This window comes from Nipponia nippon, unplaced genomic scaffold (assembly GCF_047370975.1).
Source record: "Nipponia nippon isolate SJK-2023a ecotype South Korea unplaced genomic scaffold, ASM4737097v1 scaffold_3, whole genome shotgun sequence".
Taxonomy (NCBI): domain Eukaryota; kingdom Metazoa; phylum Chordata; class Aves; order Pelecaniformes; family Threskiornithidae; genus Nipponia; species Nipponia nippon.
In genome coordinates, this window is record NW_028262347.1 from 26468128 (window position 1) to 26485808 (window position 17681).

The window sequence follows — 17681 nt, forward strand, 5'->3', positions numbered from 1 at the left end:
ACTAGTGTCCATTTTTGGATGACTATTTGCCTTTCATCTTTAGCCTCGCGGCCCACCTGCAAAGGCCACAACGCCTCTACATTTCTTCTCTAACGAAGAAAGGGGCTTCAGCTCTCGATGTGCTGATGCATGTGAAGTACCTGTTAGACAGAGGCGTCCTCTCCACGCATCTGATCTGGATGGTGCTGAGCTCTTGCACGCTGCCTGGACGGCTGCCAGTGATGGTGGTGTTTGGGATGCGGTACGTCTTTTTATGTCTTCGTGAGCAGCAAGTGCTGGTAACACCTTGTTGAGATGAGAGAGAGGGGCTGTGGCTGGGGGGTCTATTGACTGTGGAAACCTCCATGCAGCTCTCTTCATAGACTTGCTCATCCACAAACTCGTGATTCTAGCCCAGAGGAATCCAACAAAGGGACAAAGCACACACAGAAAGATAATTAAAGTTAATGTATTAATCATGATTGTTTAAAGGCTTAAATTGACACAACTAAATAAACTGGGCAAGTTAGACAGCTTATTCTTGATTATGGTGTTTAGCCCATATTAGCCTGGGCTGAATACCAATATAAATGTAAACGCTGGAACAAAACGCTCAGAGCTCTAAATAAGAAAAAAGTTAATCCAAATTATTTTGTGAAATAGCACATGATTGTAATGTAGTTTGCATTATAAATATCTGTATAATCTATGAAGTACCACAAAATAGGGGATTGTGTTTATTAATAAAAATGCAAGTGGTGCTTATGTAAATGCTCTAAATGTCATTTGGAAATAAATAAGATTTATTGTACTGAACTATAATAAAATAAAAATCATAGAAATTTTCCAGATGAGTTTATAAAGCTTCCTGTTGAATTACATATTAGAAATCAGGATCTGAAACAGTGTGTTTTGAGGTATGCATCTACGTAAAAGAAAAAGATTCAATTAAATAGAAGTTTTGATGAGGGGAGATGAGACTGTTATTTAAAAGCATCCAAGAAGTTACTAATTACTGTAGATGAATGTATTGAAAGCAGTTTAGAAGACTGAGCATTTAGTTAAATTAAGTAGTCTTTATTCATGCAATCTTTGCTTAATCCCAGCATAGCCAGTAGTCTTATAGGGTTGTCATAGAGCTGAATCCTAATTCAAGCAAACGGCTGGTTTTCGTTGACTCAGTGGGTGCTTAGGGAGCGTTTCACACATAGCCGTGATTTCCACATTATCTTTGTGTGCAAAAGAGTGTGAAATAGAGGTGTTGCTTATGGGGAGAGGAGGAATTTTTACAGTCATTTTAAAGTAGCAGCCCAAACTAAAGAAAGATTAAGATAAATTCATGTGCAGTGTGAGAAAGCCTCCTTTTAAAAAAAAAAAAATCTTTCCAGTTACTGCTGGATTCAGTCTGCATATCCTGAGATTGGTTTAGGGAGCATTTTCTGGGTTGTTTTACGCTCTACTCAGTCTTGTTCACTTGAAGTTTGTTAGCCTGCTGCGTCTTTCTGTATTAGAATGAGAAGCAGCATTTTTTCCCCTAAAGACCGATGCGCTAATTGGAAAGGTGCTGATGTTTTCCAGGAGAATTACAGTACAGTGCTAATATAAAATATAAAATATGTGAGCAAAATAAGTAGAGTCGCAACTGTAGCCAAGTGTTTGCGACAAATGGAAATACCTTTATAGGCATATTATTTTTATTTCCATTTCTTCTGTTCTCCTTCACTCAGACATGAGTTTGGGTGGAAATGAGTGGTGTTGAAGAATGCCGATTTCAAGTGATATGGAAAAAAAGAACTTGCTTGAAAGTTGATTTCTGTAAGATGTATGTCAGTCACAATCAAGATTTTGAATGTGATCACACAGCGGACATAAAATTCAGAGAGAAAAATTACCTAATTGCCATCTTTAGATTATATGTTCAGTGGCTTGCAGTATGTTTGCCAAGAACTCTACTAGTTTTCCAATTAAAAGTAATTTTGTGCTTCCTAAAACTTTTATGGAGCAACCAACTCAATTCAATTTGTAGGGTCCATTAAAGAGGGTTATTGAGTGAACTTTTAATATAGACTGGAAACATTTTGAAATTATATAATGGCTCAAGTTAATATACTTGATCATACTTATTAATTAACTGTTCTTAAATCAGCTAAAAGTAGCCTGTAAAATATAACTTTTGGTGCATTTATTTTCATTATTAATGTAATTTTCACAGAATTCCATAACATCTCCCACACTGCATTTTTTAGAGTGCAAGAGATCTTATTCTATTGACTTTAAAGTGACGGAAAAGAGAAAATATGCGTTTGCTTAACATCATCTGGACTGGTGCTTGTACCAAATGATATTTCAAAGGATGAGGTGAGGTTAAGAAGGCACCTCACTCTTGCTATTATATCGTGAACCAGCAACTTGCCAGATTCCACAAGCTGAGGGCCCATAATTTCAAGTTCCCACTGAAGTTTTAGGAATGCTTCCTCCAGCCAGGCAGTTGCAGAACACAACTTGGAACCCCTGCATACATTTTTGTGTTCATGTGTCATATGAACGTCAGTGTCAGTAGCAGGACCCAACAAACAAGGAAAAAAGAAAGTAGATTCTATGCAAATTTAGGAAACAAGACAATGCTTGCTTTATAGACTTATTCTTTGTTTAAAAAAAGAAAAAAAGAATAAGCTTACATAATTGACCATTATGATTAGAAAAAATGTGAAACTTCGGGAGCCGAATCCAGCTTCCACCATATGAATAGAATTTTTTTTCCATGATTTCTATGAGAGTTTGACAAGACCTGTGGCTACTACTAGGGTTTTAAATATGTTTCTAATGTTCAGCCGTGGAACAATTTTTAAGGGAGATCGCTATTATCAGGTTCTAGTACAAAATGTCTCAAAAATGTTCCAAATGTTCCAAAAATGCCAGCCTGAATCTTGGCAAAGAAAACACATGATACTCTGAATAGGAAGCAAGACATTTTGTCCTACACCACATTATATAAAAATGAATACTTCAAAAGTAAGAATAGGGAAGAAATAAGCACCTGTGGGATGACATATTACTAAGTGATGTAACAACAGGGCCATTCTATTTACAAAGAAATGCTGTTGAAAGGAGAACATTAAATTATACATATACATGCATCATATTTTAATTTAGCAATGTCTGTTGCGGGAAAACTTTTTAATCTCTTTTTTTTTTTTTTTTTGAGAAAGAGCAGAAAGTCTTTCACATTGATCTCCATCAAATATAGCAGAAGCATTACTGGGTCTTTTAATGAAAATCTAAAACTAGACTACAAAGATAAGACAATATAGCATAAAGTTCCTCGATGTATACAAAAATTAAAGAGAAATCATATAATTTTTTACATGCATCTGGAACTTGTGAAACTAGATATAAATTCGTAAATGGTAGTTTAATGGATGTTGACCAACTTATCTACAATATAAGGTAAATTCTACATGACAATATAACCCTCACAAAAATATAAAAATACAAAGATGTAATTTTAGTGTCCCATATGTTAAATTCCCAAATCTACAAAGATTAAGTTCAATATAAGTAATATTTATGTTCTTAGTTTCTTTAGGAAATGATAAAAGAGGAAACAATGTAAATTTAGGGATGATTAAGGTTATTGCTGTGGTGTTATCTGTCCAGAAATATACTATTAGTAAACATGGCACTTCTTAGTCATTACTGAATCGTAACTCTGGTGCAGTTTACTATCCTTTATGGCTGTATAATTATTCAGGTATTGACCAGGGAAAAATATAGAGAGCACGTAATAAGTAGTCCTTTGGATTTATAGGGAGTTTCAAATCTAGATACGTATATTTGGGCTGTTATGAATTACATCAGTGATTTCTACAGGGATCTCAGTGTCTAAACTGAAGCCAAAAGACTTTGAAGCTTTGCATCTGCATCTGGATTAAGCGCTTGAAGTTTCACAATAGGATGCTTGGGGATCCTCTTTTAGAGTCATTTCAGTGAGAACTGCGTTCACGTCGGAGGAAACACTCAGCAGCTCTCCCTGTACAAAAGCCCAACATTTGCTCAGGCAAAAACTTGCTTTGACTGTACTGAGTATTGAATGTGTAAGGATTACAAATTGTGTTTTATGAACTGTACTGCAGAAAAGTGCAAATGATAACATTATGGAGTGCATGAAAACCACACCGAAGGTCACATATACAGCTTGGCTATACTGACATCAACTCACTGATGACAATATCTTTCACTCTAGATGAGGCTCTCCCCCAGGATCTCTCTGTTATTTACGTGCAGTGGGTATAACACCTTAAAATAAGATAAAATGGCTTTTCTTCCCAGTTAACTGCTTTCATATAAAGGCTTATTAATTAGAAGAAATACCGAAAACATTCAAAACTATGCTGGTGTTGGAATTCACAGGAAAACACAGTTCTCTTTTCTTACCGTAGTTTTTTCCAGGCAGTGAAGCAGGTGGTGGTGCTGCGTTTCAAAGGAAGAGCCAGATTTGCTAACAAAGGCCTGTTCTTCTTCACTAGAGGACTGTTAATACATAGAACTCTGTATTATTCTCATTTGTGAACAAGAGGGCTCTTATCCAAATATTTGATCAGAACTAATCTGGATTGTACACGGTAGCATAACTGCAATGCTTCGTCTACAGGGTATAACCCAAATCATTCTGGACCTGAGTTCTCTTTTGCTTGTTTGTTTTTTAATTAAAACATTTCTTTCCTTCCTTTGCACCTCCTTTTAAATGTTTCCATCTTAAGCCTTTTATGCATAGATGGAATAGTACAATTTACAAGTGCAATCAACATGTAAGCTTTGAATGTTGAATCAATGCATACTTAAAATTATTATAAATTTAAGTGACAGTAAAATATTTTTTTTTCCTGGGAATGTGCCTCATTTGAAGGAAATTAAACATAGTTGTCCTCCTGGGATCATTTCATAGCACTAAGGAATTTCTGGTATTGCTGCTCACACAAAAATTCATGACAGCGATCCCAATCTGCTGAGTTTGAAAAGCATACAGCAGATGTTACTGACACAGAATGAAGAATTAAGTAGAAAGCATCCACTGTTTATCAATTGCTTTCACAATTATTCACTAGAAAGCAGAAAACTAAATAGAGGAGGAAGTGGGATAATAGGAAAGATTACAATTCAACTTTGGGATATTTGAAATCTGCATGGCAATTAAGTTACTTGGTGTCTTTTTAGTTCAAATATTTGAGTTCTTTCAAGCAGGAGAGGAAGCGAGGGCTCTGACTGCTTGTCTTTTGTGCTAGACCGGACAGACAGACAGCCCCTTCCTCCTCTTCTGGCTATAGGTTAAAGCATTCGGCTTTTTAACATGTATTGAATAGAAAGGGCATAGAAGAATGAAAGCCTTCCTGTATCCCTCAGAGAACTGCCTAAATGCCTGAAGATGGCAGGGATTAAAAAACACTGTGTCTTCAGTCTTTCTCAGCTGGCTACAGCTCCAAGCAGCCAAGGGGCTGTCTCCAGCAGCGCAGGTCGCTGTGGATCCCGGTCCCAGCCGCTGCCCATGGCTCCCGTGGCTGGTCCTGACTTCCTCAGCAGGGGTAAGGGGGGAATTTGCTTCAGGGAGCATTAGATTTCGATGCGTTTGAGGTAATCACCAAGATTCTCCTTAGAACAAAGTAGGCGCTTCCAGGGAATGCTTTTCACTCTGCAACACCCCTCTGTGCAAATGGTAGCCCGGAGCTACCTCTTTCCCTCACTGACGATGAAGCCTGGTTTTGTCACCCATGTTCTACTTGTCTAAAGCTAAATGAGATAAATCCAACCTACCTCCTAAGAGGCAAACACTGTACTTTATTAATGACGCCTTCTATGGGATCTAACTCTAAAAATGTGGGTTACATTTGAATCCAGCATTTCTATCTGTCGATTTTCCTCATCTTTTAATACCCCATCATTGACTCTCAAAAGCTTCCTTTAACAATGGTAATTGTCCAATTTATCCTTCCTTAATCTACTTCTAAAGATAACATTGCCTAAAGACCCAAGTTGACTTTCCCTGTTGATAAATAGAATAAGCCACTGCTGGGCTGTCATTAAGCTGTTTCTCTGGAGGTGGAGGATATAAAAACATTACCTGCTGCAGCTGGTTACTCAGTAAGCCATTTCGTTTGCTCTGCATGTAGGCATTAGCACTCCCACTCTTTGCTGCACGAATTCGAGCAAGTCTAGCTTTCTGTGTAAATAGAAAAAAGGAAGAGTGTCACTTATACTCATATCCATTATTCTGTTTATCTGAAACTGCTAATTGGAATCAGCTGCTTATGAATACCAATATCATAACCACGGAAAGACTGCATTGCATCTGTCCTCCAGGTGGAGCAAATCATAAGTGCCTTCCTATTTAAAATGCAAATGACAGAAGTTTTTATTTGTTTACATGCATAAGCTAATAAGAACAATGATTTTGGAGAAGCGATTAGACAGATCAGCGTGTAAGTGCCTCCTTTTTTTTTGCATTGCTGCAACTGTGCTGCTCCTTATGCCTCGTGGATCAGGAACATGGGCATCCATCTCAGCTGCTCCTGTGGTGAAAATCTCTTTAAAGGGGAAGAAATGGTTTAGAAAAACCTAATATTGCAACCGCCATGTGCTGGTTGCTCAGAGCCTTCTGGGGTTTTAGAGTAGCGGAATGTGACAGTGTTTTTTTATGCTGTCTCCCAGCTAAGTTCCTGAATGCTTGCCAGGCCTTTTAAAAACCCTTTTACCTCTTCGTGTCTATTGGTATAATCAGACTTAATACTTGTCATTATTGGTCATAATCTGTCCATAACCTGATTTTTTAGAGACTGCAGACATCAAATTGCTGGGAGAGATTTGAATTTTCTCAGGTTCGCTTCATTGCTTATGAAGGTGACTTTCATTCCAGAGTAGAAGGTGGCTCATGAGCGAAGGACACTTTGCATCCACTGACTTCTGTACAACAGTTAAAAGCCAACATTAGGGGAAAGTGTGAACAAAAGACTCCTTCAACCAATAATATGGAAAACAGAATCTTTTATGGGGTTTCTAGGATGGCATCCTGGTTCCATAATTTTTGTGGCTGGTTACATGTGTAAGAGAGCATCTGGGTTTATCTTCATGCATTGGTTTCTGATTCTGAAAGCCAAATGCTGAGCAGCATCTGGAGTTGAATGGCTGCTGAAGCACAGAAAGAGAAACAGTGAAGAACGTGAAAAACTGACTTTGATATATTAATAGGGATTTTTCATATCTGATAATTACTCAGTTGATATTTTCAGAAAATAGAGGGAGCATTCACACACACACACACACACACAATTTCTGTGGCATAAATTGTCAGCATGAAATGATTGAAAATCCCTGAACACTTATAGAGGGAAGCAGCTCGGTCACTGCAGCCGCCAGATCTCTCTGGCATGATTAATAATTAACTGACTATGAGGAATGACTCAACACCACACTTCGGACTCACAGGCTCAAACTCACAGATCTTCTCAACAGCGAGCCAAGAAATTCACGACAGCTAACAGCAAACATGGCTAGAATCTGGCTTATGTTATAAGTCATGTATTTATTATCTGTTAATTGTTCTGAAAGAAAATAAGATAATGCTGTGCATGTGTGCATTACTAAGTCAAAAAGCTCATGAGAGGCTACTGCCTGATTTTGTGATATATTGACCATTTTAGAATAACACATTGGTTTGTCACCTTCCTTGGTGTCCACAGCCTTTCCAGCTATGCAGTTAACGCACCTTATTCTAGTGGTAAGGAGTGAAGTGCCTGGGTCACCTGCACAGTGCTTCTGCACAGGTGAATTCCTACCTTCCCCTTCCTCCTGTTAGCACTGAAAGGACACCTGCAGCCCCACACTCCCTCACCCTGGGTGGGTTCCCAGAGACTGAATTGGGTGTAAATGTCCAGTCAGGGCTCTTTCACTGAGCACCACGGCTGACCAGCCCTGGGCAGCCAGGCATGCTGTAGTGAGCCACCCGAGAGGGAAACGTGTGGGGCTGGCCTGGGGTCCCCAGGAGCCGACCAGTGGGGGAAATGGTTAACAGCTCCGACCCGCTGGGCTCACACAGGCTCCTTGGTGGCATATCCAGGGCCAATGATGTTGTTAGGGCTGAGTCCTCAGGAATGGCAATTAAAGATCCCCTTGGACAGGCAGAAAATAGGTTATTTTCAAGGTGGAGCTCTGCAGACGCAACACCAGCATGACAGGCTGAAGGCTGGGGGAAGAGCTTTACCTGCACCGCAGAATACTCATGGGTTGGGACATGTGCACTGGGTTATGTTCATAAATATATTAAAGGTCTCTCTTAGCACTACTGTTTAGCCTTAGGAGCTTGAGATGCTTTAGAGATGCCTTTCCAGGGTACAACATGGAGTCCCATAAATAAATTATTTCAGTCACAAATTTTTTAGCTATGGTACTTTTCAGTGTGCTCTTTATACAGGAAGATTCATTAGATTTAATGAACTAACACTTTACATACATTAGTTATGCTTTTCCTTTTAGCATGCATATTCATTTTCTCTTTCAGTGATTGAAGTAATAATTATTGTGCAGCACCATTTAATAAAGAAATATAAAAAATATAACGGTTCATCAGGCTATCTTAATATATCAATGTGCTGCAACACATATAATACGACGGTTGTACTTTCCATGTGAAGATTTCAAATTGCTTTGTAAATATGAATTTATTGTGTCTTAGAAAGCTTTTATGCGGTGGACTGTAATAGCTTACATCTTTCTAGCTGAGACTCATTCAGATGGCCTGAATTTACGTCATTTAACAAAGAGAAGACAATAAATCTATTACCAAGACAGGAACCAGATATTGTGGCTTCCTTGCTTATACTTCAGCTTACAGAAAATACTCCTGAAACTGGAGGTGTTTACAAATCTGTTAAAGTGTTAAGATTTCTTTTCAGTGCTTCTGCCTGATTTATATCAGAGCCTTTAACCTGAGTAGTCTAGTGACTCCTCATATTTCCTATCAAGGAATCATGTAAAGCTCATGTCAGCCACAGGATTTTAAGGGCTGTGTGCTGGGGATTGGATTCCCATGAAGCATACCAAAATGATGTAATAACATCAGGAAAATTATGATTACAGAAGAACTGCATTTTCTGCCATATACAACAGAAAGGGAGTGATAACTGCCCCTTTCAACCACTGCAAAGCCCCTCCTAACTCTCCCCTTTCATGGAATGTCTAGAAAAGAAAGGATTAAGTTCTTCTGCAGTAGATTGTCGTCTTTGCTATGAGGTTTTCCCTGTTAGCTGTTGAATATGAAACTTTGATTCTGGTAATTCTTATGCTGTCTAGGATAAAACCAACATAGCTGAAATACAGTTCTTTTACTTACTCTGATGAAATTCCACCATAATCATCTCATCTGAAACTTCCTAAAGAAATTGATGATCAGCTCTAATTCTTATCACATCCTTTGTATTTGCACTGAACTTCTCTTTTGAATGCATTGCTTTTTTTTCCTAGCTTCAAATTTTACAACTTAGAGGTGGATCCTTGTCTATGGCTGCATTTATAGAAACCTTACAAAGGGAATTCACTCTTATTCAACAACAGCTAGCTCTGTCAGTTTTAGAAATACAAACATCAATTTACACAAGGTTTTAAAGAGTGCTAAAAGTATCACTATGGGGTATTTACAACATCCAGCTTTTAACACTCAACATGCCCTCAGCTGTTCAGCTGTGTTAAGAGAGAGATTTTATCAGGAACACTTTAGGGCAGGGATACTAGGAATCATTTTTGGCAGGAGCCTCTCTTCAATTTGCTATGCAAGAAGCCTAGGTAGCCTAGGTAATTTAGTACTTAGATAGCTCCTCTTGTCTCTCTCTTCTGCTGCTCTCCAGACTACATAACTATCTTGCCATCAAAACTCAAAAATTAATAATTACTTACCTTATGGTTATTATTTTTTAATGATCTTGTACAATTAAAATATAAGAATTCCTTCACAGTCATTCTGTGTGTAGTGGTTTTGGTCGGGATAGAGTTAGATTTCTTCATAGTAGCTGGTATGAGGCTATGTTTTGGATTTGTGATGAAAACAGTGTTGATAACATGGGGATGTTTTAGTTACTGCTGAGCAGTGCTTACACAGAGTCAAGGCCTTTTCTGCTCCTCAGGCTGTCCCACCAAGTAGGCTGGGGGTGCACAAGAAGTTGGGAGGGGACACAGCTGGGACAGCTGACCCCAGCTAACCAGAGGGATATCCCATACCATATGACATCATGCTCAGCAATAAAACTGGATGGGGGTGGATGTTGGCAGGGGCTGCCCTTGTTCTGAGACAGGCTGGGCATCAGTAAGTCGGTGGTGAGCAATTGTTTTCTTTTGCATCACTTTTTTTTTGGGTTTGTTCCCCCGCCCCTTGTTTTTTTCCCCCTGCTTTTAAAAAATTATTAAACTGTCTTTATCCCCACCCACGAATTTTTGCACTTTTACCCTTCTGATTCTCCCCCCGCATCTCACTGGGGAGTGAGTGAGCAGCTGGGTGGTACTTAGCTGCCTACTGGAGTTAAACCACAACACTGCAGCTCCTACAGCAATAGCCAAAATAATTGTCCAAATATCAGTCACATAGTTGCTTATATCATTTTTTGTTTGGCCTTTCATAAATCCATCCTGTATGTTTGTTTTCAAGTGAAAAATCAAGCCCACATTTCATGCTCTGATTTTCTAACTTTCAGTAATTGCAAATAATTGACTTCAGATTAGCTGACAATAATTTATAGGATGTCAGCATGCAGTAGAGAAGAAAATGCTGTTTACTTTGTACATTAATGGATATGGAATCAAATAAGGTTCATATGTTTGTTGAGTTGTGCCTTGCTTTCACAATCTATTCAAATTATTGTTCAGTAAACACAAATTTTACATGCTTTTGTGCTAAATTAAAAAAATCTTGGGTAAGTTATTCTATTAGTTATGTCTCTGCAACCCCACTGAGATTAATAGCCTATCTCATTTAAATAAGTCATAATGGCTATCAGGGTTCCCTACTGCAAATGCTCAGATCTAGACTGCCAGGTGCTGTTAAGCAGTTGTTGTTGCAATTTATCCTGGAGCTATTCGTATATATCTAGTAACTAATTATTCATAACTTGACAAATACATCATGTACGATCAATAAATAATAATGCCAAGCCAATCTTCAGGATATATTTTGCTATGGGAAGGTAGAAGACCATGATCACATGAAAGATTCAAGTTGAATTTTATGTATTAAGTCAGGTTTTGCAGCTGATGATAGTTGTTTGGGTGTTCTGTTGAGGCACCATGCAAAATCACTCTAGGGAGAAAGTGCTTGGGCACCTAAAATTAATGGTCCTTATAGGTAATGAACAATAATGTGCAGATGGACCCGCACTTAGGACTTGCTGGCTAAGAAGATACAAGGCTCTTGCCTTCAAAAGATGCAGAAAAATAGATGTATGGAAAACAGGGAAGGCATCTAGCAAGGAATACTTCATTCAGGGTAAGGAGGACATTGTCATCACAAGAGCTGCTGCAGTACGTCGAGATGGAGCAGACACCTGTCCCAAGAGGGTAGCTTTGCCTCCTCCTTTCCCTTCCCTGTGCTGGCAGTCATTCCAGTGAATCTGACACTGTAAGGGTCTAGCCATATCTTAACCCTTGATACCTATCAAACACAGAACAGGAAATTGTATCCAAGCTTACCTAAACCTTTCTTTTTCCTTTCCTTTTTCCTTTCCTTTCCTTTATTCATGGGCCAATCACAACACATCTGTCATTAGCCTTGCCACCTGAAGGCGCTGATGGGCAGCCAAAACAACTTGGCCTCTTGACGTTGTCTCTAGCTGAGAAAAGCTCCACAAATAAGATTCTTCAAAACTGTCTCAGCTGTGATAAATCTGCTTGCGGAAAAGGCATAGTAAGACTACAGGGCATAAGTAGTTCTGCCCTGAATTCCAATATCCATTTTGGATTATTTATTTATTTATTTTCAGGATAGGTCAGTTCCTTGGACCTTATAGAAGGTGTTAGATAGGATAGAAGAATGTGTTCTCATAAGCACAGATGATTTTTCTTTGTGTTTTATTTTCATCTCTCTCTCGTTTTTTTTTTTTTTTTGTTACATTGAGGTTTCTCTTACAACAATGTATTTCCATGGTTGGAAGCAGGAGCTTCCTTTAAAATGCATTCAAAATGATATAGTATATAAATAAATCTCTCTCTTCCATCTTCTCCTGAGAATTAATGTGCAGTATCTTTTTGCCAAAAAGAAACAAATGGAATTGTCTAATCTTGAATGACTGTGCAGAACTCAGTAAATGCATGTACTGATGGTGCACAGCTCTTGAACAAACCTAACAGAAGTGACAAAATTATTCTGCTGAAAATTGCCAATGGTCCTGGGACTAGATTTCAGCTCTTCAACAGAGAATTTTCTCTTAAGTTTCCTTGCAGCCCAAATGTTTTGCCATTTCTGAAGACTACCTTGATTAAACTTCTGTATGAGATATTGATAAAGTAAGTTGCACAATTCAGATGTCCAACTCTCTCAATCAGATGGAAGCTGTTGTAGCCAGCAGGAGGTACCATCGCCTGCAGCAGTTCATGCTGTGCTCCATGAAACACATGAAACAGCACCTTCTTTCAAGCTTATGTTCTTCAGCCTTAGAGAATAGAAATAACATTGGTGCCTAGGGAAACATTTATTTTAGAAAACTGTGGAAATCTTCTATTGTATTGAATGAAGAAGGAATTTCAAACTTCAGTAATGTGACCTTTTTGCTTGAATATTCGTATAGAATATTCACCCCCCTGTGAAATGAAAGGTTATACTTCATAGCTAAACATTGCTAAATATGGACTACACAGTACCCAAGAATTGCTTTTTGTTGATTTTTTTCAGTCCGTAAGAGCAATATTCCATTCAATATCTCAGTCATTTCAGATTGACAGAGATTAGCTTTGCAATAGGAGATATCAGTGAAATACTCATCCAGTGCTAAGTTAATCAGACCTCAAAGCCATTTTCTCCAAATCAAGAAGGGCATAAACACGGTCAGAGAAAATCTCTCATCCTTACTGCTGGCATTGCTCTGGGGGGCAGAGGAAAAGACACTTGGCAGGATTGCCATTCATCACTTCATATTCCTGTTTGAAACATACAAGGAGCTCACTGTTTTGCAAGGAGAAAAAGACAGTTATTAACTCAAGCGGTTTCTATTCAGGAAGAGATTATGGGGAATATCAGCCAGTCTGCCAATCTAATTTTTGCAAGGTATTTTCTAGTGTCCGTCTCTTTTTCACTGGCAAGTGTAAAGCAGCCATAGAAAATTCTGTTTCCTGACATGCAGTAGGAGACAGTTTCTATCTGAAGTAAGGCTGGTTGTGTCTGCAGTTATTATGAAAACTCAGAACAGGCACATTGATTGCTGGGATCAAGCATATCTGTTATCCATGACTGGTGCAATGCTTGGAGGCACAGTAACGAAGCACCGTGTTCTGGCTGATACATACTGTTCTTTCTTTGTCTGCTGTGATTACGCAAACAGAAGTGGAAAATTTCTTGACAAAAACAATGTAGTGTAGAAGTGACGTGTTCTCAGCATGTTCCAGCTGTGGGAGTGGGGAGTGCACAGCTGGAACTAGTACATGGGAGAAAACAGCATGCAAAAGGGTGGGTGGAATTAGTAGATAGGTAAGGTGTAATATTTGGATCACTGAAGCAGTATATGTTTGAAATCAGGTTTCTAGAAAGGTGTGACTGTTCTGTGATACACTTGGTTTCTTTCATGGCCATTTTCCTTATCTGACAGCGTTCTTCCAAAATGTCCCATTAAATGGTACAATGTCTTAGCCTGGGCCTATGACTGGCTTTCTTGGCCATGTATCTCTGTTTCTCCTGATTTTTAAATATTCTGGGAATGGTATCACTGTGTACATTTACTTCATTTCCATGAAGACATCAGTGAAAATGGTGACCTTTCCGGTCAAAGGCCAGAAAGAAATACACAAACATTTTGTATCTCTAAATCTGGTGCTGTTGTCTATATGAGGCAGATGCAGCCTGTGGTAGCCTGTGTTCCCTGGTTTATGTACACAATCGCCATCCACAGCCTGCCTGCACGCCTCTGTGGGCAGCGATCCTGCTCTCCATGGACCACTGGAGACTCAGAACTTCTGAAGAGAGGCCATGGGACCACAAACAGCCCAAGTGGTGACAATGCGGCCTTGGCAAGGTCTGCGTGGCATCCAGAGCCTTCCGACTGCCACCAGCAGAGGAGCAGAAGGTAATGCCTCTCGGCTCCCTTATCAGGGCTTCAGGTGCCAATGGAGGCTATCTGAAGTGCTTAGCATTATAGAGCTGGGCAAAGTGGATTTGGACTAGCAGTTTGGCTGTGATGTGGAAATGAAAGTGACTGCCCAGGCTTGGCTTCATCTCTCCTGGTAAATAGTTCTTCCTGGCTGCTGACCTTGCCCATATGGGTCAGGGATGGAAACTGTCTTGGTGTAGAGCTGGTTAGTATTTTAGTGAGAGACTTCAAGGAAGCTTGAAAGACAGACTTTTACTTTTGGCTCTTCCTGATTAAGTTCTTTTTCTGAAGCTTTTTAAGCAAACTAGAGCTGAGGAGACAAGTTCCCCAATAATCAAAGTCCCCAGAGACTGAACCTGAGAATTAAACACATGGATTAGTGAAGCAGGCTGTTAGGATAGACATTAGAAATCATTATTAGTTTTTTTTGTTTGTTTGGTTGGTTGTTTTTCTCCTCAGAAGACTCTGGTGGAAAGAAAGTCTGCCTGAAAAGCACAGAAAAATCTTCAGTGGGTGAGACTGCAGCTATTGCCTGAAAATACTAGATCTCATCTAACAAGTAGGATGATTTACCACAATAATAGATCTGTAAAATTTGACAGAAAAGGTAAATGAACCTTTTTTTTTTTCCCCCCACTAAAAATAACACAGTATTTGCATCTGGGACACGGGCTAGGCATATAGCACATACCTACAGCAGTTCTCTTGCTAAGAAACCACTTTGAGAATGCACAGCATATAAAAAGCCGTATTTTATCTATTGCTCAGCAACAAAAGGGGCAAAAATTAGGAGCTCACCTTTTGTGCCCTTCGCTTATCTGCTCGTTGATTCTGGTGGTAGATACGGCTGAAGTTGGAGACAATTACAGGAACTGGCAGAGCGATGACTAAGACCCCACTCAGGGAGCATATGGAACCAAAAATCTTGCCAGCTATTGTCTTCGGCACCATGTCACCATACCTGGGTTAAAGAAAACAAAACATTTAGTAAAGACAAAATCTCTTCTAAAAGTATTGAATTTTAAGATTAATTAATTGCACAATAGATTTTACTTCTCTTGCAAATAATAATCACTGCATATAAATAATACTTTATACACATATGCATACATACGCAGCTTGCTCAGTGTTGTGCACACATATTTTTAATTTCAAGCTAATGTAGGGTATCCTGTGCATTGGACTGTGGGCGTCTATGTTTGCCCTGCTCTAGTCTTCCCAGGCTGCCTTTATTGCAATGGAAAGAGAGTGACTTGCTAAGGAAAAAAAATCAGTGTCAAAATAAGGTCCTTACCCTGTTTACTTGTGGGAAGAACTCATCACTTTCCATTGGCAAGATCCTAGGGAGACCACTTGGTAAGTCAGATGCCAAGCTGAATAATCTGTTGCCTCACTAAGTTGATATAGTACTTTCATTGAGGAGGATAGTGCATTTTTGGAACAGGTTGCCCAGGAGATCGTGAACTTTCTATCTTTGGAGATTTTCAACATTTGTGTAGACAAAAATATGGCTACTGTTGTTGACAGGGTGCCTTGGAGTGGAGGGCTGGACTAGCTGACCTCCAGAGGTCCCTTCTGTGGTCTAGCCAAAAGCAAACATGAAAAACTCAAGCCACAAGCAAGCAACCAACCAAACAAATTCTAACTGCGAATCCTGGCAGTGCTCAGAATTACTAGGGCTACCACCTTTCTTTATGATGCTGCATATTGTTTCGTCCAGCAAGTAAGAACATAGTGCTGCTGAAGTATGTAGAGGCACTCCAGTGACAGCTTATTAAGAGATATCAGCTCTTTGCACTCTCTAGACTGACATATTCTATAGACAAGTATGTAACTACATACTACAGATTTTAATAAAGAGATAAATTACCTTCTAGTACCATTCTGTTTTTAACTTTACTAGATTTTAAGTTATTATTAAACATTGATTGTAGCATGTGGGTTTAGTATGCTTGTGAGCAGAGAGAGAGCACATTCCCTATTGCAAAGAATTTATAAACTGTTAACACAAGAAAAGGTAAAAAATAAAACTGCAGGAGGGGCAGTGTTTGGAAAATGCTCTCTGGAAAACAAAACCTGTCTGTTCAGCAGGAACTGGAAAAATAATAGAGAAGATGGAGGGAAGTCTTCAAGTCACATGGTCCAAATTGTGCACCTAATCATGAGAAGGTGGAAATAAACGGATGAGGATATCAGATGGTGGAGAATCTATATGGGGTTAGAGGACACCTTTTAGCAATGAGAGCGCAGTGTATGTCAAAAGGAGATTATGTATCACCTTGTAGGTGAAGATGAATGGTTTGCTTTTGTAAGATAAGAGGAAGGTTTTTGACGTAAACATTCAAATAAATTGTCATCCAGGCAGATATAATATAGATGATCAAGTCTTAGACTACTGACAAAGATTATGTTGTGTAAAATAAATGCTTAGTTGCTTTACAAAGCATGCCCAGTGTAAAATATTCACAGGAAAAAATACATTAATATTTCTACCAATAAACCCCTCCACCTGCTCAGAATTTGAATGCTATTAGTTTCTGATTTTGTGACATGCAGGATTGGATAAAAAGACATAATGTAACAGAATCCATCTTATAAATTTTTAATATAGCTGCTCTTAATTACAAGATGTATAAAACTGGAAAAATACTAGAAAGAGAGTCATGCTTTCCTTCACGTCAACATTTGCTCCTCATAACATAAACATTTTTAGTGCTTATCTTCCTAAAGCCAGAGCTGGCTATCAGCTGTCAGGATTGATGCATGCCCAGCTGTTCTTTCCTTTGGGCGGGGAAGTGGATAAATGACCTTTCAACGTCCCTTTGACAAATGGGATCCCTGACACCTAAGTAACCCCATTTTTTTTTCAGGCAGAGTGGTGAGGTGAGTGGTGGGCATGGGCCAGGGTGGCGAGCTTAGGGGAGAAGTCCTAGGATCAAATCACTGATCATCATTGCTGGTTTACTGTATTTGTTACTGTTTTACTTCATCCTTTTAGATATGATCCAAGTATTTTCTTAAATTGAATCAAAGTGTATCAACAGAAAGCTATTTAAAAGGTAATATATATTCACACACACCTGACACAACCAGATCTTGAAATGCAAAATTTACACATGCCCAGTACTACTGGACAGATCTCTTAAATTAGATTCCTAAACCTATATTTAGATGCCTGTTGCTTGATGTGCTAAATTGCTGAACCTTTGGAAGTTCACATTTTCACCGATGGCTGCTGTGGACAGAAAGCATTTCTGGCTCTAATTAATTTGGTTTGAAGTTGCTTAGGGATATAGTTCATCCTGTTGATAATGTGACACTGTAATTATGTGAATCAAGTGCAGACTGATGCTTTAGGAGTGGTGACAGGAACTA

At 39.0% G+C, this 17681-nt stretch overlaps 1 protein-coding gene across 3 annotated transcripts in view; it reads right to left on the reverse strand.

Moving 5' to 3' along the window:
* Window positions 1–17681, reverse strand: part of KCND2 (potassium voltage-gated channel subfamily D member 2) — a 286206-nt gene that overhangs the window by 4821 nt on the left and 263704 nt on the right. For all 3 annotated transcript variants that reach the window (XM_087767319.1, XM_087767317.1, XM_009464133.2), the window contains 4 exons: window positions 15105–15267; window positions 6095–6193; window positions 4414–4509; window positions 141–388 (listed from right to left, as the gene is read on the reverse strand). In XM_087767319.1, coding sequence (XP_087623445.1) covers window positions 141–388; window positions 4414–4509; window positions 6095–6193; window positions 15105–15267 — 606 coding nt within the window. The remainder of the gene's footprint in view (window positions 1–140; window positions 389–4413; window positions 4510–6094; window positions 6194–15104; window positions 15268–17681) is intronic.